General features: G+C 51.5%; 1 protein-coding gene and 2 long non-coding RNA genes across 4 annotated transcripts; 2 read left to right on the top strand and 1 right to left on the bottom strand.

Annotated features, from left to right (window-relative positions):
* Positions 1-408: 408 nt before the first annotated feature.
* On the bottom strand, positions 409-13,904 carry PES1 (pescadillo ribosomal biogenesis factor 1). 2 transcript variants are annotated; one of them, XM_032472251.1, is made up of 15 exons: positions 13,770-13,904; positions 12,687-12,766; positions 9,964-10,117; positions 8,673-8,782; positions 7,610-7,781; positions 7,438-7,527; positions 4,926-5,042; positions 4,720-4,794; positions 4,426-4,512; positions 4,135-4,265; positions 3,724-3,849; positions 3,429-3,613; positions 2,739-2,983; positions 2,444-2,602; positions 409-857 (listed from the first exon to the last, which is right to left on the bottom strand). In XM_032472251.1, the coding sequence occupies exons 1-15, from the start codon at positions 13,791-13,793 to the stop codon at positions 774-776; spliced, it is 1,839 nt and encodes a 612-aa protein (XP_032328142.1). In that variant the 5' UTR covers positions 13,794-13,904; the 3' UTR covers positions 409-773. The 2 variants fall into 2 exon arrangements, with proteins under 2 accessions (XP_032328142.1, XP_032328141.1); XM_032472250.1 differs by having other exon boundaries at positions 2,444-2,605; positions 13,770-13,902.
* Positions 5,444-9,612, top strand: LOC116661022. Its single transcript, XR_004316789.1, has 3 exons — positions 5,444-5,521; positions 5,907-5,909; positions 9,601-9,612. It is a non-coding gene; the product is annotated as an uncharacterized LOC116661022 (long non-coding RNA).
* A 149-nt stretch (positions 13,905-14,053) lies between the features above and the next one.
* On the top strand, positions 14,054-18,687 carry LOC116661021. The gene is made up of 2 exons (XR_004316788.1): positions 14,054-14,291; positions 16,825-18,687. It is a non-coding gene; the product is annotated as an uncharacterized LOC116661021 (long non-coding RNA).
* The last annotated feature ends 3,552 nt before the right edge of the window (positions 18,688-22,239 follow it).

Below are 22,239 nucleotides of genomic sequence, written 5' to 3'. Positions count from 1 at the left end.
ACTCGGGCCCCACAGACCCTTCAGACACTGGCTTTTACCTCCTGGATTGACTCCAACAGGAAGTGATGACAATCACGGCGTTTCCTGAGTACTTTTCCCTCTAGACACCTGACACTAGTGAGTCTCTGTAACATTATCATTGAACCCTCCACACATCCCTGAGAGAAAGGCTCCAGAACTTCTACACTTAACTTACACACAAGGAAAGAGGTTCACAGAGCAAAAGTATCTGGGTTGAAATGTGTGCCTACCTTCTGGCAACCTTGGACCCACAGTGGTCCATGGACATCCAGAAAGCTCTGAGCAGTGACCAGCACCTCTCAGTGAATACCAAAGGCTGGCCAGCCTAGAGCACAGGGTACTAGGTGGCCCTTCTTGCCAACCCCAGGAAAACTCATGGACACAGAATTCAACTGGCTGCAAAACTCTAGCCGTTTAATAACAAACACTCCCCCACCCTCACCTCCCATCACAGCACTGGGAGAGCCATGGGTCCAACCCATGGCAGGGGTACGTATGGGGAATGACGGGGGGAGGGCCGGCGGAAAGAAGCCTCTCCTTACCCAGCCACCAGCAGGGAGCGCCACCTAAGGGAGGCTGGGGCGGCCCAGAGGCCCAGCCAGAGAGGCTGAGTGGAGGCCAGGCCAGCAGAGGGAGGAGAAGGATGAAAACAGAAGAGACGCTGGTCTGTCACCAAGCCTAGGCCCTCTGGCCTGCCTGTGCCAAGTCCACTGGTCCAGAGCTGGCCTTGCACATTGAGGGGCTGCCGCCACTCACACCGGCCTTGCCTTCTTGGCCTTCTTCTCAGACCTCACAGCCTCATCATGGGCTTTCCGCTTCTCCGCCAGTTTGTTGGCCTGTGAGGAGAAAAGGGAGGACCGAGCTGTGATGGGGGGGCAGGGAAGGGAACCCAACCCCCTTTCTCCCACTCAAGGCCACCCCGTAAAACCCAAGCTTCCAGAAAAGCTAACAGGCAAATTACTACCATGGGGGAAAACAAACCAATCTGAACCACCTTGGGTGAAGAAATATGCCTTCACTTTGCCTCTCTAACTCAGTATTTTATGGGCCCACAGCAAGTTAGGAGGATCACAGGCTCCCAGAGCTGGAAGCAACCGCCCCACTGACGCCTTGACCTGGGAAAGCTGGGTGCCACTCAACCTTCACTAGGAGCTGCTGGGGAGGAGTCAACCTGGAACAGGCTTTCCCCCGGGGCCGTTTGGCAGCATCTATTACAAAGCAGGTAGGCCTTTCAACCTGGCGATTACATTCCTAAGAATCTACCCTACAGAGACACTTGGATGGAGGCAAGAGGTGCTTAAGTGTCTTCTAAGAATGACTAAAAACGGCAGACAACCTAACCCTGTCAGCAGAGAACACTGTAAGATGCCGTGGACAGAGGTTCAGGCTACGGTTAAATGATCAACACACAGCAGAACAACCTGCAGGCAGGCCCTGGAGATACTGCAGGTTCAGTTCCAGTTCACCCCAACAAACTGAAGGTTGCGACAAAGGCAGTCACCCGAACTTCTCGGCCACTTTCTGGTCTCCAGGCACATTTAAAAGTTACGTTTATACTACACTGTTGACTATCAAGGGTGCAATAGCATTATGTCTAAAAACATAATGCATATATCTTAATCAAAAAATACTTTATGGCCAAAAAAAAAAATGCTAACCTTCATCTGAGCCTTCAACAAGTTGTGCTCTTTTAGCAATACTGACATCGAAGAACACTGATCACAGATCACCAGAACAAACATAATAATAATGAAACAATTTGAAATGTGAGAATTATCAATGTCGCTGGTGACAGAGACATGAAATGAGCAAATGCTCTTGGAAAAATGGCGCTAAACAGACGTGCTCAACACAGGGCTGCCACACCACCTACTTGTTAAAAACCAGTATCTATGAAATGCAGTAAAGCAAACGCAATCCAAGGAGGTCTGCCCGTCTATGCAGCACCACACCCCCCAAATAATGTCCATGTCATTGCGTGCACAGAAGAAACCTGGGCGGCTGTCACTACAGATCACCTCGTGGGCAAAGCTGAGTTGCTTTCAGGCCGTCCACTAGAGTTCCGGTGTGCACGAAACTCTTTGAAAAATAGTTAAGTGTATGTGGCTTTGTGAATGAGAAAGAAACAGAAGATGAACCAAAACCTCCCGCAGTCCCTCCAGGTGTATGCACTTCCGTAAGACGCTCCTTCGTATAAGCAGGCTGGCTCTGCTGAAACGGCTCTGGCCCCAGAGCCCATAGACTCAGAAAGCACCGGATGCAGGAAGGACACTGACACCAAGATGCCCACATGGGCCTGGGTGGGGCCCCAGACGCTGGGCCAGGCCAGGAGGCAACCTCAGAAAAGGGCTAAGAGAGGCCCCGAGTCTGCCCGGGAGAGCTCGCAGCCTCGAAGCTCAACTCGGGCGGGTGGGAGGCTCACCTCGCGGATTCTGCGCCTCTTGCCAAACATGATCTTGTTGTACAGGTACTTCTCCCGCTTCTTCATCATCATGATGGCCAGGCGCTTGGCCTCACTCTCCTCCTCCTGAGCCAGCCGCTGCTTGTCCTCCAGCTTCACCGTGCCCACCATCACCCTGGGCTTCTGGGGAAACAGGGTGGACACTCATGGAGGCAGGCTGCCCACCACCCTCCACCCCCAGGCTCCTGCCCAAATAGGCACCAAGACGGCCAGGGGGCTGCTGCCAAGGCTGTGACCCCAGTCAACTCTCCGGTACCTTCCCCTCTGTCCTCTGCTCTTCTGGGGCAGTCTGTCGGGCCTCTGTCCTCCGCTCCTCCGGGGCTGTCTGTTGGGCCTCCATCCTCCGCTCCTCCAGGGCCATCAGGTGGGCCTCCTCCTCCTTTTCTGAACCAGCCTCCATATCCTCCTCCTCCTCCTCTTCTTTTCCTTCCTCTTTGTCTTCATCACCATCACCTTCATTGTCCTCTTCATCATCCTCCTCTTCAGATTCGTTCAAATTTCCTACATACAGCCAAGGACTTCTGATCACCTGGGAGCCTGCTCTTCCCCCGTGGCATGAGACCTGGCACTGGGCACCACCCTCTTTGGCCACAGGGACGGTCCAAAGGCGGTGCAGGGCTGTCCCAACCATGGCCCCTCTGGCACTGCCCCACAGAGGAAACTCCAGGCTCTGGACACCTGAGCTCTGTCGCCTCCTATGTAAACTTCCAGACCATTCCGCTGAGCTACTCCGAGCATCAAGAACACCTGACTATAGAACACAAACGGCCCTCCCCCTAAGCCTTACTCCAGAGGTGGGTTTAAAGGGCTTCATGCCGCTGCTGTCCTGCTCTCTGGAGCTTTCTACATTCATAGCCAAGAAGAGAAACAGCCAGCTGAGGCCCAGGGCCAAGGACAGCCTGGAGAAACCTCCCCACTGCCCCCCACCCCTGGCCCGGCCCCTCACCTGGGTGCTCCCCCCGCTGCAGGGCCAGCAACTTCAGCTTCTCAGGGGGGACATAATCGCCTTCCTTCTCTGACACAAAGGGCGAGAGGTGTGGGGGCAGCTGCACCCCAGGGAAGTAGTCTGCCACGGGGAGGAGGAGCCGGGCGTTCACAGAGTCGAACACCCACTGGGGCTGCACGTAGCACCTGGCACAGGGCAGAGGCAGAGAGTCATCGCATCTGCAGGGGACTTGACACAGACCCCTATAACCAGAAACCCAAACAAGCAGAGGAAGACGAGGGCCTCAGGGGCCCACCTGCCAATGACGGGGGTCTGCTGCCCAGGCCGGTCAACAATCTGGTGGGTGATGCCGGAGTCTGTGACGTCGTAGGTGGCACCGATGCACAGAGATCTGTCCCAGGACACGTTCCCTCCAAAACTCCTACAGGCACAGGGAGAGCCCACAAGAGCACTCAGGCATGGGGTGCCCATGACCTCCTGCCCTGAGCTGGTGAGAAAGTGATGCCAGCTGCCCTCCCATGAGTGTTTCCCACATGCTGGGGACAGGCTGAGAACTTTCCTCGCCCATTCTGTCAAATCTTCCCAACAGCCCTAAGCAGTGGATGCTGACACCAGCCTGATGTTACCCACAGGCTCCCTGGGCTGCCTGGTCCAGGGTGGAACCTAGCCCAAGCTGTGGCAGAGCCAGTGTCATCAGCCTCCCCACCTGATGATGAAAGCCAGGGCCTCGCGGGGCACCTCGCGGTTCAGGAAGAACTTCAGCCCCTCAAAGAGCTTCTTGTGCTTCTCCTGAGCCTCCAGCTCCTTCCTGCGGTCCTCCTCCTGCGCCGACACCTCCTGCCACGACAAGGGGTCGCTCACACCGTCAGCCCCACCCACACCCCCACTGGAGGCAGAGGTTGGAGACCACCCCCTCCCCAGCTTCCTTTTAACTCCCAGTCCTTATGCCTCCCCACTCTGCCTCCGCGCCCCTTCTAAAAGACAGCACAGTCCTCACCCCATCGGCAGGAAACTCATCCACTTCAGCCTCCTCCTCCGTGGGCACCACCACACGGGCCAGGCTGGCCCCAAGGGCAGCCAGTTTCTGCGGGAAAGAAGCAGGGCTGCTGCTTGCAGGTTGGGGGGTTGTCGGGGGGCATGGCTGGGGTGGGGCAGGGGTGGCACTGACAGTTCTGGGACGGATATCAGCAGGTTTGGGTTCAAAAGACCAGCCCTGAGACCACTCCCAGCCCCAGGCCAGGAACCACCCTTCTAGGGGAGGTGGGGCCCGTGCTCTGACAGCCTCTCTCACCTCCATAGAGCTCTCAGAGTCCAAAGCATAAGTGTCCTCACTGCTCTTCGCTTCTGCATGGGGCTGGCCCTCGAGCTGGGAGGCAGGCGGAAGGTCAGAGAAAAAGGATGCCCACTGCTCCCACCTCGGCCCCCACCTCCACGTGGGGAGAGAAGGGCCAGGGCCCCTTCGGGGGAGGAGAAGGTGCTGGGCTGGGCCGGGCCTACCTTGGGTGGGTAGTGCAGGTTGAGTGACTGGTAGAGGCGGAAGTTGACGAAGCCCAGCAGAGTCGTGTAGAACTCAGTGAAGGTGGCCATGACCCTGTAGTCCACGTCCGTTGGGTGCTGGGGACACAGGAGGCACATCAGCAGTGTGGGTGCAAAGACTGCACTGACAACCCAGGCAGGGTGGGGGTTCTGCCTGCCCAAGGATCAGGACCCCCCAACTCAGGGTGGCCCTGCCTTCAGAGCTCTGCCCATGGGAAGAGGCCATGTGGCATGTCCCCACCCAGGAGTATTCTGGGCAACAGTGAGGCTCTGGACGCGGTCCCAAGGGTTAGGTAAGGCCAGAGCCCGATCCCCGTGCCATAAAGGGGACAAGAGGTGTTAGAAAAGGGAAGCCCTTGACACGATGTTTCAAGGACTGGCTGGCGCCCCCCTCCCCTGCCCCAGCTCTCCCCCTCAATCTGCAAGTCAGACTTCTGTCCCTCCAGAGGCCGCTCGTGCCTCCTCCATTACTTATCCCACAATTTTCGTATGATGTCGCCTCCAGGGCTAGCCCACAAGCACCTGGTGGCCCAGCTGGGAGAGGCAGCCCTGGAACAGTCCATCTGCCTGGGTGGGGGCAGTGGGTGGACGGCACTCAGAGCCTACAAGCCTTGGCAGCAGCCTTGGCACAGACACTCAGAATCCAGCAAGCCTGCCCTGGGGCCAAGCCAGAGACAAAGGCACAACCCGAGGACCAGGGATGAGTTGGGCAGCTGCCTGGCTCAGCCCCAGGGAGATCTGAAGAAATGGGCAGAAGAGCTGCCTGCTTGGGGCAGAAGCACAAGCAAGCAAGAGGCACAGGGGGGCTCGTCCTTAACCTTGAGGAGACAATAAAGCAAAACAGGGCAAGGATCTGAGACCCAGACCAAAGTGCCTCGATGCCTAAGCAGCACCGCCCCCAAAACCAGGGAGGCCTGCCAACTCCAGGGACCTGGACGGGAGGATGTGTCGAGCAACGTCAAAATCGGTAGCGTTCACAATAACCCTTCTGTGCCCGTGTGCCCGTGACACTGAGCTCCATCCTGCCATCAGGCAGCAACTGGGCTGTGGGGGTGCAGGGATGGAGAGGTGCCCCATCTGTCCCCCAATGACCCCCGGTCCTTACACGAGCATCTGCCAGGGCCTTCAACACGCCCAGGAGCACGCGAGCAGTGACTCCCCCCAGCACAGTGCTGAGCAGCCCCCTGGCCCCCACTACCTGCCTGGGTCATGCTGCCAGGAGCCCAACACTGGCTGCACAGGGGGAGGGGGGCATATTGGGGCCCCAGCGACAACTCAGGACCAGTCCCCCATCCTCCTGCTAAGAGGAAGCAGTGGCAGTGAGCTGGCCAGAAAGGAAGGAGGAAGGGGCGGCCTGTTCCTTTCCCCTGTTCCCCAGGGCCAGCTGTGCGGAGGCCGGCTTCCACAGGGCCCTATTCACCACCCGGGAGGACAAAGACCAGTCTGAGCAGCTCGGGGGTGTGACATCAGAGAGAAGGAAGGAGAGGGAGGGCCAGAGAGGAAGGAGGGAAGGCAGGGAGGACAGGGGAAGGGGAGAGCACAGGCTCTGGCACATACACCCACCCCAGGGAGTGGGCATGCCAGCGGCTGAGGACCACACCCGCCTTTCTCCCACAGAGACCGCAGGCTGCCACCAAACGTCACCACTGCTCCACACTAAGACGTGGTTCCAGCCCGGGCCCCCACCAGCCCAGAGTAACGGGCAGGGTCCCAAGGCCCCCAGACCACCAGCTCAACCTGGATACCCACCCCCTAGGCCAGCAAACCCATCATCCAGCCAGGCTGGTGCACCTGTTCTCCACTGGAGGCACCAGTTTCTGCTCAACTCTCAGCAGAAAGCGGGGCCAAACACAGACCCACAGCATAGTAAGTTGAAGGGGAGCCTGATGGGGACCCTGTGGGAGACTAGAGGATAACCACCCCCCATAAAGAAGCCAACCCTGGATTTCTCTCAATGGATCCTGCCAAATATTGCCACAGTCTGAAAAAAAGATATATAAGAAGCAGTATCCCTCATAAGTAGTGCCACTCTATGCTCACCCCCAGATCTCACGCAGCCCCCAGCCCCGGGTCGGGGACGGGAATGGGGGGGCAGAGGAGTCCAGTGATACAGCTGTTCCCTGTTTGCTCAGCAAACCCCAAGGGCCAACCACCAGGCACTTCTAAAGCTTTTTTTTCCTTAGATCCTCACGACAAGGCTTAGAACATGGAAGCATGTTATTAACCGGGGCGCAGAGAAGTAAAGGAACATGTCTAAGGTCAACCAGCCAGCAGGTCCTGGAGTCAGGCGGGCTCTGGCTCCTGTTACAATGGCGCACAACACACTCCCCACCCCCGGCCAGCACTCAGGAACCCAGCTGGCTCTGCAGGACAGGAAGCACCCCCCCTCACTCTCTCGTCTCTGTCTAGGAACCAGAGAGGGAGCACCGGCCCCACAACCCCACACCCCCCTGCCCCCCACGGGCACACTCACATCGTGGGAGAAGGTGTAGGGCGTGATCCACACAATGGGCTGCCCCAGCACCTCGGCCTGGTAGTAGATGCCTTTGATGGACAGGAAGACCTACGGCGGAGGGACGGCATGGTGAGAACATGGGCAGCGGGGCAGGGAGCAGGCTGGGACCCCTCAGGCGCCCCGGGCTCACCTTGCGCAGGGCACGGGCAGCGATGACGTAGTGCATGAACTCCACAGCGAGCCGGCGGCACAGCTGGATGGTGTGCACGTGGCACTTGCCAGTCCGTGGGAAGGTGGAGAAGAGGAAGCACATGGAGAGGGCATCGTCCAGGTCCCGCAGGGCATCTATGAATGTTGGGTACCTGCGGGGCCAGGAGGGCAGCACTCACAGGGTCACTCAGCCCGGGCTCCGACCTCCTGGCCCCAGCCTGTTAGCCATTCTAAGGCCCCATTCCCTGGGTCAGGACCCGCCACCACCTATCTCCTGAACAGACAGCTGGGAAAAGGCTGAAGCTGCCCTAGGGGACCAGGGTGGAGTCAAATCCATCCAGTCTGGAGCTAAGTTTCCCAGGCCATCAGACCCCAAGAGAAGACAAGAGATTTTAGGCAGTCCAGGGTGTCTGAACCTCACCACTACTGACATACTGGGCCAGGTTTTCTGTGCCGTGGGGGGGTTGTCCTATTATACTGTAGAGTGTTTAGCTGTACCCCTGGCTTCTATTCATTAAATACTAGTAGACCCCCTGCCATCCAAGTCATGAGAAACAGAAACGTCCCTAGATGTTGCTAGGTGTCCCTTGGGAGGCAAATTGACCCCAGGCTAAGAACCACTGATTTAGCCGATGAATGAGGGGGACTGCTGAGAAGGCTGGGCAAGAAAAAGGTTAAGATCAGAGGTGTCCAGCTACATCTTCCAGGGCTAATCATGCATCCCATGTGTACCCCCGGAACTCTGGCTCTCTCCCACCACAGGGCCTTTGCACTTGCTCTTTGTGCAGCGTGAATCACACTTCCCCTGGCTGGCTCAAATGGCTCCCCTCAGAGACATCTCCTCTGACAAGCCTGTAACTGACATGTGTCCTCCAGTTCCCTTCAAGGCTGGCATCCCTCACGGCACACACGTGGAATTGCATTAGAATAACTTGCCAGTTTGCTTTTAGCCTGCTTCCTCCAAGAGAATACCAGCTCTGTGAGCAGGGTCTTGGTCTCATTCCCACCATATCCCCAGCACCAGGTCAGATCCCCCTGCTCACCGCTCCTTGACGATGTGGTCGAGCTTGTAGTTGGGCTTGTTGTCCTTCAGCCGCTCCACTGTGTTCCACTCACTCTTCCCATAGGCCTTGCGCAGCTTCCGGACGAACACCTGGAAGAGAGGACGAGACCCTCTTGGGTGGAGGAGAATACCCGGGGCAGGACACATGAGGCCGCTTGCAGCTGACCACGCTGTCTGCCTGTACGACCCGGCCCTCAGCCCAGGATCTGCACAACAGCCAACTCCAAGGAGCAGCAAACCTGACCCAGGCTGACAACGAGCCCACCCACAGCACCCCAGCGATGGATGGACAGGGATGACCACTCAGTCGTGCTGACTCCACCTATTTACACGGAGGTATAACATTTTCAGCCCTATTCTCCAGCTGAGGAGTGAGGCAGTTCAGGGCCGGGGGCTTGGGCCTTCGTTCTCAACACCAGTCTGCATGTGTGGGGCTGAGCCACACAGGGAAACGCAGCCGAGGCTGGTGGGGGCCCCAAAAGTCCTCCAAACCGACTGACTTTCTCCCTCCGAGTGCTGCAGGTCAGGCCTGCCCTCAGTGCTCTTCAGAGGCTCACAGGCCACCTCCATTGGGGTCGGAGCACCAGCTCTGAGGCAGCCAGTCCCACGGGGGCCCACTCCCCACGTAGTGAGTTTAGTGGCCACCAAACCCAGCAGCAGAAGAGGCACCCGCCTTAGTGGGCTCTGGTGAGCAGGCCCCCCAGCCTGGCCCTGCTTCTCTGCAAAGGCTTCAATCATTTGCATTTGGTTTGGTAGAATTAGGCGTCTACTTTTCCCGTGGTAGATAAGCATTTAACGGTTTCTATTTGCAAAATGAAAAGCTTGGTCTCAGGAAAAAAGAACCCAAATAGGAGGGGTTTCTTTGGGCAGAAAACACACCAGAGATGGGGGAAGAGGGTAGAGCTCAGCGGTAGAGCACATGCTTGGCATGTGTGAGGTCCTGGGTTCAATCCCCAGCACCTCCATTTAAAAAAAAAAAAGAAAAACTACCAGAGAACCCCTGAAAGACCACAGTCTGTCTCAGAGGCAACAAATTTACTCTTTTCCAAAAGAACCAGGGGAAAGTATGACAGGTGAAACATTAACCATTGGCCAGGTCCCATGGAAATGATTTGCACACCTGAGATCTCAGTCAATTCCTTTGAGGTAGAATTACCTCACCCTTCATACAGGCTTGCTCAGAGTTTAAACAATCTGCCCAAGGTCAGTGTTAGTGGGGCTGCACAGAGCAGCGAAGGGCACCACCCAGACCCCCAGAGCCCAGGCCTCACCTTGTATTCCCGAAACTTGTTGACAATGGGTTCGTGGAGGAGGAATTTGATGTCTTTAATAAGGTAAAAGGTTCGGGCTGCCGTGGAGCCCTTGTTAACCTTCTTCTTGTGTTTGGGTTCATGGGGATAAATGCCCTTCAAAATGCACAGCCGTCTGGAAAACAAAGGCCATTCCTTCTGTCAGTACCTGTGCTGAGTGCTGGCAGGGAACACGGAACATGGGCACCCTGACTTTAAGAAACTCCCATCCTGGTGCAAGGGTCTGATAATCATGAGCTCCCTGAAAAACAGAGTGCAGACTGTCCCGAGTACCAGAAAGAAACAACAGGATACTGCCAGGGGCCACACCGGCAGGCACTCCCTTCAGCAAGAGGAATCAGGAAAAGTCTCCCTGAGAAATCAACATTTTGGCCACATACAGGCATACCTCATTTTATGGAGTTTTTTTTACACATTGAAGGTCTGAGGCAACCCTGCGCTGAGCAACTCTACTGGCACCACTTTCCAACAGCATCTGCCCACTTCACGTCTCTGTATCACATTTTGGTAATTCTCACAATATCTCAAAACTCTTTCATCATTATTGTATTTGGTATGGTGATCTGTGATCTTTGAAACTGTTGTTGTAATAATTTTGGGGGCTCCATGAATCACACGAATATAAGATGGTGAACTTGATCAATAAATGTTGTGTGTGTTCTGACTGCTCCACTGACGGCCTTTCCCATCTCTCTCCCTCTCCTTGGGCCTCTCTATTTCCTGAGACACAATATTGAGATTAGGCTAATAAATAACCCCACAACAGCCTCTAAGTGTTCAAGTGGAAGGAAGAGTCACACATCCCTTAATTTAAATAAAAAGCTAGAAATGATTAAGCTTGGTGAGGAAGGCACATTGAGAGCCAAGACAGGTTGAAAGCTAGGCTTTTTGCACCACAGTCAGCCAAGTTGTGAATGCAAAGGAAAAGCCCCTGAAGGAAATTTAAAATGCTATTCTAGTCAACACATGAATGGTAAGAAAGCAAAACAGCCTTATTGCTGATATGGAGAAAGTTTAAGCGGACTGGACAGAAGATCAAATGAGCTATAACATCCCCTTAAGTCAAAGCCTAATCCAGAGCAAGGCCCTACTCTCTTTGATTCTATGAAGGCTGAGAGAGGTGAGGAAGCTGCAGGAAAAAGTGTGATGCCAGCTGAGATTGGTTCATGAGGAGTAGGGTGAGCAGCAAATACTGATGTAGAAACTGCAAGGTTGTTTTCATGCCTGCTACCAAAATATCCATTCTGCAGTCCGTGGATCAAGGACTAACTTCAACTTTCAGGTCTTACTAATTAAGAAATAGATTTCGTAAGGCTGTAGCTGCCGTAGATAGTGATTCCTCTGACGGATCTGGCCAAAGTCAATTGAAAGCCTTCTGAAGAGGATTCACCCTTCTAGAGGTCATTAAGAACATTCATGATTCAAGGGAAGAGGTCAAAATGTCAACATTAACAGGAGTTTGGAAGAAGTTGCTTCCAACCCTTGTGCGTGACTTTGAGGGGTTTAAGACTTCAGTGGAGGAAGTCACTGCAGATGTGGTAGAAATAGCAAGAGAACTGGAGCCAGAAGTGGAGCCTGAGGTGGGACTGAACTGCGCCAACCTCATGATCAAACTTTAACAGGTGAGGAGCTGCTTCTTAAGGATGAACAGAGGTTTCTTGAGATGGAATCTACTCCTGGTGAAGAAGCTGTGAAGACTGTTGAAATGACAACAAAAGATTCCGAATATTATGTAAACTTAGTTGGTAAAACAGCAGTGGGATTTGAGAGGATTAAGTCAAATTTTGACAGAAGCTCCACTGTGGGTAAAATGCTATCAAACAGCACTGGGTGCTGCAGGGAAAAGTTCATGAAAGGAAGAGTCAGTCAATGCGGCAAACTTCATTGTTATCCTATTTTCAGAAGTTGTCACTCACAGCCCAACCTTCAGCAACCACCACCCTGATCACTCAGCAGCCATCAACATCGAGGCAGGACCCTCCAAGAGTAAAAAAAGATGATGACTCCCTGAAAGTTCAGAAAACGATCAGCATTTCTTACCAGCAAAATATTTTAAGTTAAGACATTGCTTTTTAGACATAATACTATTGCACACCTAATAGACTATAGTACAGTATATAATACAGTACATAACTCATACGCATTGGGAAACCAAAACATTCACGTGCCTTGCTTCATTGTGACATTCACTTTACTGCAGTGAAACCAAATCACAGTATCTCTGAGGTCTGCCTATAAAGAGCAGAGGGAAGAGCATCCTCAGAAGGACAAAGGCAGTAAGAGTGGAAAGTGCTGGGTATGCTTGGAAGATGAGAAGTGGGCCAGGCGGTAGGACCCACAGGCTGTGGAGGAGTCTGGACTTCACTCTCTGAGGAGCTGAGAACCCCCAGCTGCAAGATTAAGGGGTCTCTACTGCCAGAAGGGAGAGGATGGGGGAGAGTGCATAGTACCAGCAGGTCCATTCTGACGACTAAGGGCAGCATGACCCAGTGCTCCAGATTCCCCATGGACCACAGCCGGCAAAGCACAGCTCACCAAAGCAAGGCCAGGCAAGAAAGAGGAGGAACATCAGAATCCCAAACAGAGTCTGTAGCAGTGCAGCTTAGACAGGGGTGTGGCTGAGTGTTAGCCGCGTAATGCACTGCCCAGGCATCCAGAGGTCCCCCTCTCCTCTCCAACCTCACCTGAAGTCGGCCAGGCTGAGCTGCAGCTTCTTCCGGGCTTTGTTTCGGGTGATGTAGTTGGTGGCAGAGCCTCGCTCATACTTGGGGAGAAAAAAAAACAATTCTCCATTAGCAATGATTGCAGTGATAGACAGCAATCTCTGGATATTCCTCATGCCAGAGGCAACTATCACCTTGGATAAGTGGCCAAGAGGCTTCTGGGACAAAAAAACACCATGGGGAGGGAGCCCACATGCCTGAAGGAGCTCTCCTGCACTATCTTCAGCTGTCAGCACAGAGGACACATACATCTGCATGATTCAGGGACCACAGGGTTGCTGTGGATCTGGTGCTATGCGAAGCACTTAGAAGTAGTTGATTCCTACTGCATTTTGAATAAAAGCCAATCTCCCTCACTGTGCCTGACAGGCCTTGTATGACCTGGTCCTTGTCCAACCCCAACCACACTAGATACCATTCTTCCCCTGGTTTACTATACCCCAGCCATCCTGACGTCCTTCCGATTCTTTGCACACAGCGACCCTTTCCCAACTAAGATTCCTGGCACTTAGTTTCCCCTGCCAGGCTTGTCAGTGATCATCTTATTTGGTTGCTTACTTTACTGTCCATCTCCCCCACCAGAAAAGGAGCTTGGGGAATGCAGGGACCACATCTGATTGTTTATGTCTCCATCCCCTGTGTCTAGGACAGGGCCTGGTTCAGTAGAAAAGGGAGTAACAAGCTTTAGAGATGATGAAATCGACATCATGGTGGGCTCTACGAAATATTCACCAGTCTTTCAGTAAACGGTCTTTTGGCTCGGCCTGACTGGGGGCGTGCAGCTTTGCTTGGTAACCTCAACTCTCCTACACAGCTCTACTCTAGAATTCTATCCTGGATTTCACCGGACGAGTAACTGCCGCCCTCGCCCATCTTTGGACCCCTTCTGGCTACTGTCTCATGTCGCATTGATCCCAGCCGATTCTACACCTACGACAGACCAAGGCTGGGGAAAGGAGCAGTCCCCAGGCTCTGCTGGTCCTGTCTCCTACATCCCGGAGCACCCCCCTACCGGCACCCCCACCGAGGCTTCTCGCTCTTCACCTTCTTTTTCTCTAGGCCTCCCATGGCTCCACGGTGAAGGGTTTACAATCGCCGCGCGGACAGACAGCGCCACTTTCCCCCCGCATGTGCCCTGCCTAGGACCCCGAGGTCCCCGACGCCGCCGGCCTGCGCGGGCTGCCCAAGGAGGTGCCTAAGAGAATCTAGGGAAATCTAGGAAAGTCAAGATTTAAAACTAAAACCCCTGGAAAAAAATCACTAAGGCCACTCTTTGGGACCTTTCTTACATATGAGCTTATTACAGACTTTTTTTTTTAATGTCTAAGCGAAGGCGGCTATTCAGGCATTTCTATAATCATCCTGATAACGAACGTTTGACGTCATGAGCCCCATTGCATGTTGGGATGGAAGGGGGCGGAAGGCTTAGAGGCAGCGCAGCGCCTTCTGGGATGCAGAGGGGAGCCGCACTCCTCGGTGAGGCCGCGTAAATTGCGTTGCCACGGAAACGGTTGCTGGTGTCGTTGGAACCTGGTTCTTTTGACTGAGAAGCGGCCACCAGGGGCGGTAAGGGAGGCTGCGCTCGATTCGCCGCTGGCCGTTGGCTTTTCCTTTGGTCCATTCGCTGATACCGGAATAAATAGAACAAAAGCAGGCTTTTATCCTCACATAGGTGGAGAGGCCTGAGAGACCACTTAGACTTTATGAGCCTTAGCGGTAGGTTGAAAACTGACGAAACGCCAAGCAGAGTTACAGAATTCGTGGTGTATTTTAAATGTACGTTTAACGCGTTTGAGCTTTTAATATGTGTACGCAAATTCCTTATTGTGTTCCTCAAAGGATAATTACAAGATTTATACAAATACTCACATCAAGGTTGTGTGGTCTAGGAAGTAGACAAAATTTGTAAAGTTGTTTGATGTTTTCTTCCTTCAGGCCTCTCAACTCCATTTGGAGATTGCCTCTAAATTTTAAATTTGAGGTCCTTGTGAATGAGACCGGACCCAAGTTAGAGACAGATACAGACTTTAAGCAGTGGCTGACGTGCTTGTTTTGAACAATGCATTTTTTATTGTCTACTTTCAATTAAAGCTAAAACAAAATAAAAACCTAGTGATTCTACAAACAATGAAAAATGGAGTAAAATGAAAACCAGGTTGGGGACAGTGAGCTTGTGAAGACTTGGAAGGAATTTGCCAGAGAGGTATGAGGAAAACCAGGGTCATGTGGTGCTCACAGGAGAAGACCGTGGAGTGTTTCAGAAAGGATCTGAGGATAAAAGGAGAGGGGCTGGCAAAGAAAAAGGAGAAAGATTATCCAGGCCAGAGGCAAAAGTTTGGGACATTCAGAGAATGACAGAAGTCCATTATGATGGGAGCATGGAGGGTGTGACCGGGCAAGAGGAGAGGGAGGGACCTAAGGGGACAGCAGTGGCTGGTTCATCAAAGGAACACAGGAGCAAGGCCAGTGTCATGGGGCGTGTGACCTGGCCGGCCCAGTCACCCATGGCCCTGTGCTTGATCCACTGCTCCATTGCTGTCTTGAATTCTTCGCAATGTTTTAAGAAGGCGCTCTGCACTTTGATTTCACGCTGCGCCCTTGCAAATCTTGTAGCTGGTTCTGCACAGGAGGGACCCTGTTCTGCTCATGTTGATTTGGAGGGGTCAGTGAAAGACACGGGTGGAGGTGTCTAGGAAAGCAATTGTACTTTCAGGTCTGGAACTCAAAATAGGTACCAGATATTATAGGTGAGGAAACTAAGGTTCAGGGAAGGGAAGAGACTCACCCAAAGGTCACTTAGCTGCTGAGTAGTAGAAAACGGACTTTTGACTAGGCAGCCTTGTCGCAGGGCCTGCTGCTGAAATCACATGCCACTGCCTAATGAGTTGTGGACAGGCCGGGGAACCCAACACTCAGTTCCCTTCTCTCTGTCTTGTGGAAACTGTTACTCTGACTCCAGGACCAAGTGAGGCAGATTTTAGTTCTGTAAAGGGAAGAGATTTTTATTTTTATTTTCAGAACAAAAAAAAAATTGTTTATTTGCATAAGTAAGAACAATGTAGGGCCAACGCTGAGAGTGTGGTAAGACTGCTCAGCAACCATGTCCCCAGAGTGCACCTCTTCTGGCTTTTAAGGAATGGGAACCTTCCTGGGCTGGGAGAACTTAAGGAACATTGAAACACACCATTTGTTCTGAAAACTCCCATTGCATCCAGCTGTCCAAAGCCAGGTGCATGGACTTCTCAGGATTTCCAGGCTGCTTACCGTTCCTTTCTTGGGGAACCTCTGACAGATGCTTAAGGGTCATGGGCTTCCTGCCCCAGAAAGTAAAGTATTACATGGGAAATATTAGTCAGATGTACTGCTCCATTCCATGTGTCCTGAACATTACTACGATCTGTGCAAGACATTTGTTGTAAATAAGCCTGCAGAGTGTACAGTATGTTTTCTAGGAGTCCTTTGAAGAACAGCTTGCAGACAAGAGGTGCTAGCCTTAGTTTCACAGCCAGCAAAACTCCATCCAAGAGGCTTTTGGCAGGTCCCCTTCTCTCTGGTTTCAAGCTGGCTTCAAGACAGCCCCATCAACCAGATTCCAGGGGTCAGGACAGGGAGTCAATCACCATTAGGTATTCAGCAGAGAACAGTTAAGTTGGGACTCAGACATTTAGCTCAACATTCAGAAAAGAAAAGGCCCCCTTTCCTCCATGACAGTGTATTAAAAACAACTCAGAGCTGACTTTGCAAGGAGGCATCCTCCGTAGTAAATTAAATGGCTGAAGCTGGTGCTTCTTCCAGCAAGCAAAAGAACTCTGCTTCCCAGTAACCTAGTGTGGGCAATCCCTGAAGCTCATTTTTAAACCTTTCCTGCTTTTTAAAAAGCCTGCTCCATTGTGGGGGGTGAAAAACTTCACAGGAAATGAAATGTAAACAGCCACTGAATAAGATCATAAAAGGGAAAGCCTCTATCCATCTTTTTTTAAATTGTTCATTTCAGACAGCACAACTCCTTTTAACACACTGGTAGCTTTTTATAAAAATGAGATTATATTGGTTCATTTCTGATCGTCCTCTCCCCTTTCTACCCTTTTCTGTCTCCCAGCTACTCACAATATGTTCAAGGTAGCCAGCAGAGCAGAGGTGAGGTGGACAGATCAATTTCACCTCCCGCCAGACAAGCATTAGGTGAATCATTTGATGCAATTACAAATGCTAAGCCTAATGGATGACACCCAGGAAAAGGTAAAGAAGAGCGGGAAGGAGAAGCTTCCTGACGATTTCCATGGTAAAGCTATGTGTCACGTTGTCTCTGATCATCTTCAAAACAAGTCTGCGGGTTTTATCTTTAAGTTGATGTGCCCTGTCTTCGCTCAAGGTGGAGCTGAAACCAGTTGCAAAATTTCACTCTTCTGGAATCCAGAGGATCTAGGAAAAATGGGGTCTACGTTTCTAAGTCAGAAAGAAGCAGTGGTTTCCCTGCCGCTCATTGGACACCGCTCTCGCGAGCTGGATTGGGCACCGGGCAGGGAGAAGGAGGCGCCGGGTGAGCCGCCTGGGACGAATCGCTGACCCGGCTGGGCACTGCAGGCGCAGTTAAACGCGAATGGTGCACGCAGCTCTCCCGAGCTCCCCGTACACACACGGCCTCCCCCAAAGGAAGCCCACTGCTGCCTAGGACCTCAGGCTGGTGTCGCTGGAGGGGTGTCAAGCTTGGAGGACTTCAGCCTGGGTGCTGCTCACCGAAGGGAAAAGGCACCCTCTCTAGTCAAGCCTCCCCTGCAGAGACTCCCAGCAGCCGGCCCCTCTCCCCAGGAACTCTCAGACACCCCTACAGACGCCCATCCACGAACGATCTCGCCTCGGAAGGAAGTGGAGAGGTCTGGGGAGAGCGAGACTGGAGTGAAGAGGTGGGGACTCCCGTCTGCAGCAGTTGGGGAGGGCTTGGAAAATGGAGCAAGCGACCAGAGTAAAGGAAGGGCAGGGGCCCCGTCCCAGCAAGCTGTAGGATTGACGATGATCGCGAACGTGGGGTGGGAGGCAGTGGTCCCCTCGGAGGTTCTCCGCCCGAGTCCATCCCGTTGGGCTCGGCGCGCGGAGAGGTGCAGGGTGTAACTTCGGGGGCCAGCGCCATGGTTGCAGGTCCCGCTCAATCGCCCAGCTCGCTCAGCCCGCCGCTTACCTCGGACAGCCGCAGCCCGCCGCCCAGAAGCAGAGCCCTAGCCAAGGGAGCCACCGGCGCGCCTGTCCAGCGCCTCCTCCTGCGGCGACGGCTGTCCCCAGGCTGCTACTCCCGCTTCGGAGTACGGCTCCTCTTGCGCGCCCTGGGAGCCCGGGAGAGGCACGGCGAGCCACGGGCCAAGACCAGTGGGTCCCGGGGGTCTTCAGCGAGTAACTGCTCCATGGCCTCTCCCTACAGCACCGGGGCAGGGCACTCTGAGCCGCCGCGCGCTGGATACCCAGAGGATCCGCGCGCTCCCATATCCTCCCACAGCGGGGCGATCACTGCCGCCACAGTCACTGCCAGAGTCGCCCGCCGTCCCCTCCGCACCTCTCGCTCGCAGCGCTCCCGCCGCCGCCGGATTCCGGACTGAAGGGAAGAGATTTTTAACCATGACAGCTGTCCACTCACGGAATGCTTTGTGAAATACCGATCCTCCAATACCATTTTGGTGAAGAACCCAGGCTGCGGGCAGACACACCTGGCCCTACTGCCAAGCTACGGGCAGGCCACTTCACCTCGCTGTACCTCTCTTCCTCGCATGTAAAATGGCAACACCAACTGCATAGAGTCGTCGATCTAAATATTTTTAAATTATTTTTAAAAAATGGATAATAGTGGTACAGCCACTTTGGAAGGCAGTGTGGCAATTTCTTACAAAGATAGATGGGGCCTTACTATTCAATCCAACAATGACACTTCTAGGTATTTGCTCAATTGACGTGAATACTAAATGTTCACAAAAAACTTGCTTGGGAATATTTATAGCAGCTTTATTCATAATTGTCAAAATTTAGAAGCAACCAAGGTGCCCTTTAATAGGTGAATGGGTAAACGCACAGTGGTATGTTTCATGAGTTATCTTCCATAAAAAGATATGGATAATCTTAAATGCATATTTGCTAAGTGAAAAAAAAAGCCAGTCTACAAATACTACATATTGTAAGATTTTAGTTTTATAACATTCTGGAAAAGGAAAACTATGGACAGTTTTAAGATCAATGGTTGACAGAAGGTCAATGGGAGGGAGGAGGGAGGGTTGAATTGATGAAGCACAGGGGTGTTTTAGGTGATGAAACTATTCTGTCTGGGATGATATATGACCCTATGCATTTGCCAAAACTCATAGAATGTCACAGCACAAAGACTGAATTATGTATGCAGATAAACAAAAAAAAAATCACTTTGGGGGTCAGCGGAATCCCAGGGTGGAATGCAGAATGTGACGAAATAATTGAACAGTTTTATAAATGTATGAACATCGTCTCTGAAGACAGCGGGAAAAAAAAGATGATGACACAGGTAACTTGTCAACAATCAGCTGACTGTATATTTGAGGGTTTATTTCCGTTCTCTCAATTCTGTCCCATTGGTCTATACCTATATCCTCATGCCACACTGTTTTGCTCACAGTCACTTTGCAGTAGGTTTTGAAATCGGGAAGGGTGACGACTCCAACTTTTCTTAATTTCCTTTTCACATTGTTCATTGCTGAGATTCCATTTCCCCACAGGGTCTTGGAAAAGAAATGCCATTACTCTTCATCACGGAAGAGTAATGTAGTAAAATGCTTTGTAAACCATGAAGTGCTGGAAAAATTAAGGCGTTGGGATTGTTACCGGGATAATAATAATAATGAAGAATGAAGCCTCTAACCTGCATCATCCAGTATGGCCCCCAGCCACGTGTGACGATGTAAATTTAAAATAAAATCAAGTAAAAATTAAGTCTCTTCATCACAGTAGCCACATTTCAAGGGAGGAATAAGTGAGATGACCATGTGAAGCACCTGGTACCTAGGAATATCTCAGGAGCCCTTGAGTGAAAGGTTCTACCTGTGTCCAAAGTCTAAGCTTGTTCCTTGTCTATTTAAATTTTTCCTCCATACTGACTTTGAAGATCTTGTTATTGAAATATAACAAGCATACAGAAAAGTGGACAAATGTGCTAGCCATGAAATTCACGTCTCAGGCCTCCTGCAGAGGGCACAGGGGTCAGACCTACATGGCTGACTCCTGCTTTCCCAGCTTCCAGCTCCCTTCCATTTCCCTCATAGACATTTTCCCAGAAAAACTTTTGCACATTCACCCTGTCTTGGCATCTGCTTACTGTGGGACGTAGGTAATACAAACGGTACTAGTAATTGTCCTTAGACCATTAAATGCGTGATAAAATGGGCATCCGAAACTGGCTCACTCACAGCTTGGCAAGCACAGAGGTGCCAGCCCAGTTGGTAGGTGGGCATAGAGAGTCCATGGTGCAAGGTGGCAGCTTAGTTGCAAAAGATTTCACTGGTGGGAAAATATCTGAGTGGAGGGAAGGTCTGTGGCAGGTGCACTGATTGTGGTATTTGAAGGATACTGAAGAGTGGTGAACAATGCCTACGAAGATGAACAGGGTGGATTGGTTGTTGCCAAGTTGTGTGAGTGCCCTGCAGACGGATAATGAAAGACCAGGGCTTGGTTCCTCTGGTTCCCTCTCCCTTTACACTCGTAGAATTTTCCCCAGTCAGTCCTATGCACATTTTATCCCATTTGGCATCTGCTCTTAGAGAATCTGGACTAATGCAACCAGTCATAGATTTATAGCTTGATTATTTTTTGCAAACCAGATACACCCACATAACCAGCACCCAGCTCAGGAAACAGAAGATGACCAGCACCCAGGAGCCCTCCTGGTAGTGCACCCTTCCACTTCCTGTCCTCAGAAACTAATCATTGATCTGACTTGCCACATCATACCTTAGTTTTGCCGATTTTTGAACTTTGTGTGAATGAAAAATGTTGCCTGCCATATCAGTAAACAAAGGATGTTGTAACCATTAAACTGTCAGCTACTGCAGCTGCCCAGACTGCACCCTGAGGGGATTTGGAATAGAGAAAATCAGGATCCTGGTCCTAGATAGTTAAGATGTTTATCAGAGGAATGATTTCAATGAGCCCAGACTTTTGCATCTTCCCATACATAGAAAAGCACTGGATTCATTAACTTGTGATGTCTGTATTTTATTTAATTAACAGTAATTTTTGGACATTATGACTACCTGGGTTTGTTTTTTTCTTCAAAAACTCCTGTATATCCTGGCTCCTCCCTTACTTCTTTGGAACAGTCCCTCGTAGCCATCTGAGAGGCTGTCTCCTGGGCTTAAGTCCTCAGCAAGTCTGCCAAATAAAATATAATTTTCAACTTCTAGATTGTGCAATTTTTTCAGTCGACATTTATATCAATTTAATCTCATAGCATGTTTTGTCTGCTAGATAAAGAACTGTGAAGGGTCAGAGTTGTTACCCACCTCACACAAATAAGTAATTTTTATATATGAAAATTGCAGAAACATGGGCCTTCTGGGTCAGGGAAAAGAACTCTATGTTGATACTCAGATTAACAGCCAAAGTAACATTAATTCCTCACACCTAGACCCAAAGGCAGTGAAATGAGAGTCGATGGAAACTTTCTATGTGAGTGCCAATTTACTCCCCTTAAAGAAGGATAGAGGAGGCTAGGGCTTTTCACAGGAGCACTGAGACGTTCACGGAGATCTTAGTTCCCTGCAGACTGTTTTCATTTTTGTCTGGCTTTTTTCATTCAACATTATGCTTGTGAAATTCATCCCTATTGCTGTGTGGATGTTCACTCATGCTAACTGCCATGCAGAATGTACCATACTTTACCCATTCTATTCTTGATGGAGATCAGGTCGTGCAAAAGTGTACCAACTGTGGAGTTAGGGAACAGACCACAAGGCTACCCTCACTTCTGATAACAGTTGCAAGTTCAAGGGTCCTTGAGATCATCCTCAGTTTTGATAATTCACTAGAAGGGCTATCAGAACTTGATGAAAGCTGTTACACTCACAGTTAACTTTATTACAGGGAAAGGATACACATTAAAATCAGCCAAGGGAAGAGACAGGTGGGACAGGGTCTAGCAAAGTACCGAACATAGAGCTTAGTCATCCTCTCCCCAGAGACTCAGGACAGTGTTACTTTCCTGGTATCAATGTGTGACTCTAAGCACAGAGTATTGCCAACCAGGAAACTCGCCTAAGTCTTGGTGTCCAAAGTCTTTATTGGGGCTCCATCACATAAACAGGGTTGACTGCCTGTGTAGCTGATGTCAATTTCCAGCCCTCGGGAGGTCCAAAGCTGGTATCACATGAACCAAAGTCCCCACCCTAAATCACATTGTTACTGTCTGTCTGATTTCAGACTCCTAGGCAAACAAAGGCACTCCTATCAGGCATGACATTCCATGGGCTTAGAGATTATCTCCCAGAAGCCAAGGGCAAAGGCCCGAACT

This window comes from Camelus ferus, chromosome 32, assembly GCF_009834535.1.
Source record: "Camelus ferus isolate YT-003-E chromosome 32, BCGSAC_Cfer_1.0, whole genome shotgun sequence".
NCBI classification, from domain to species: Eukaryota; Metazoa; Chordata; class Mammalia; order Artiodactyla; family Camelidae; genus Camelus; species Camelus ferus.
This window is presented reverse-complemented; position numbering and strand designations above follow the sequence as displayed.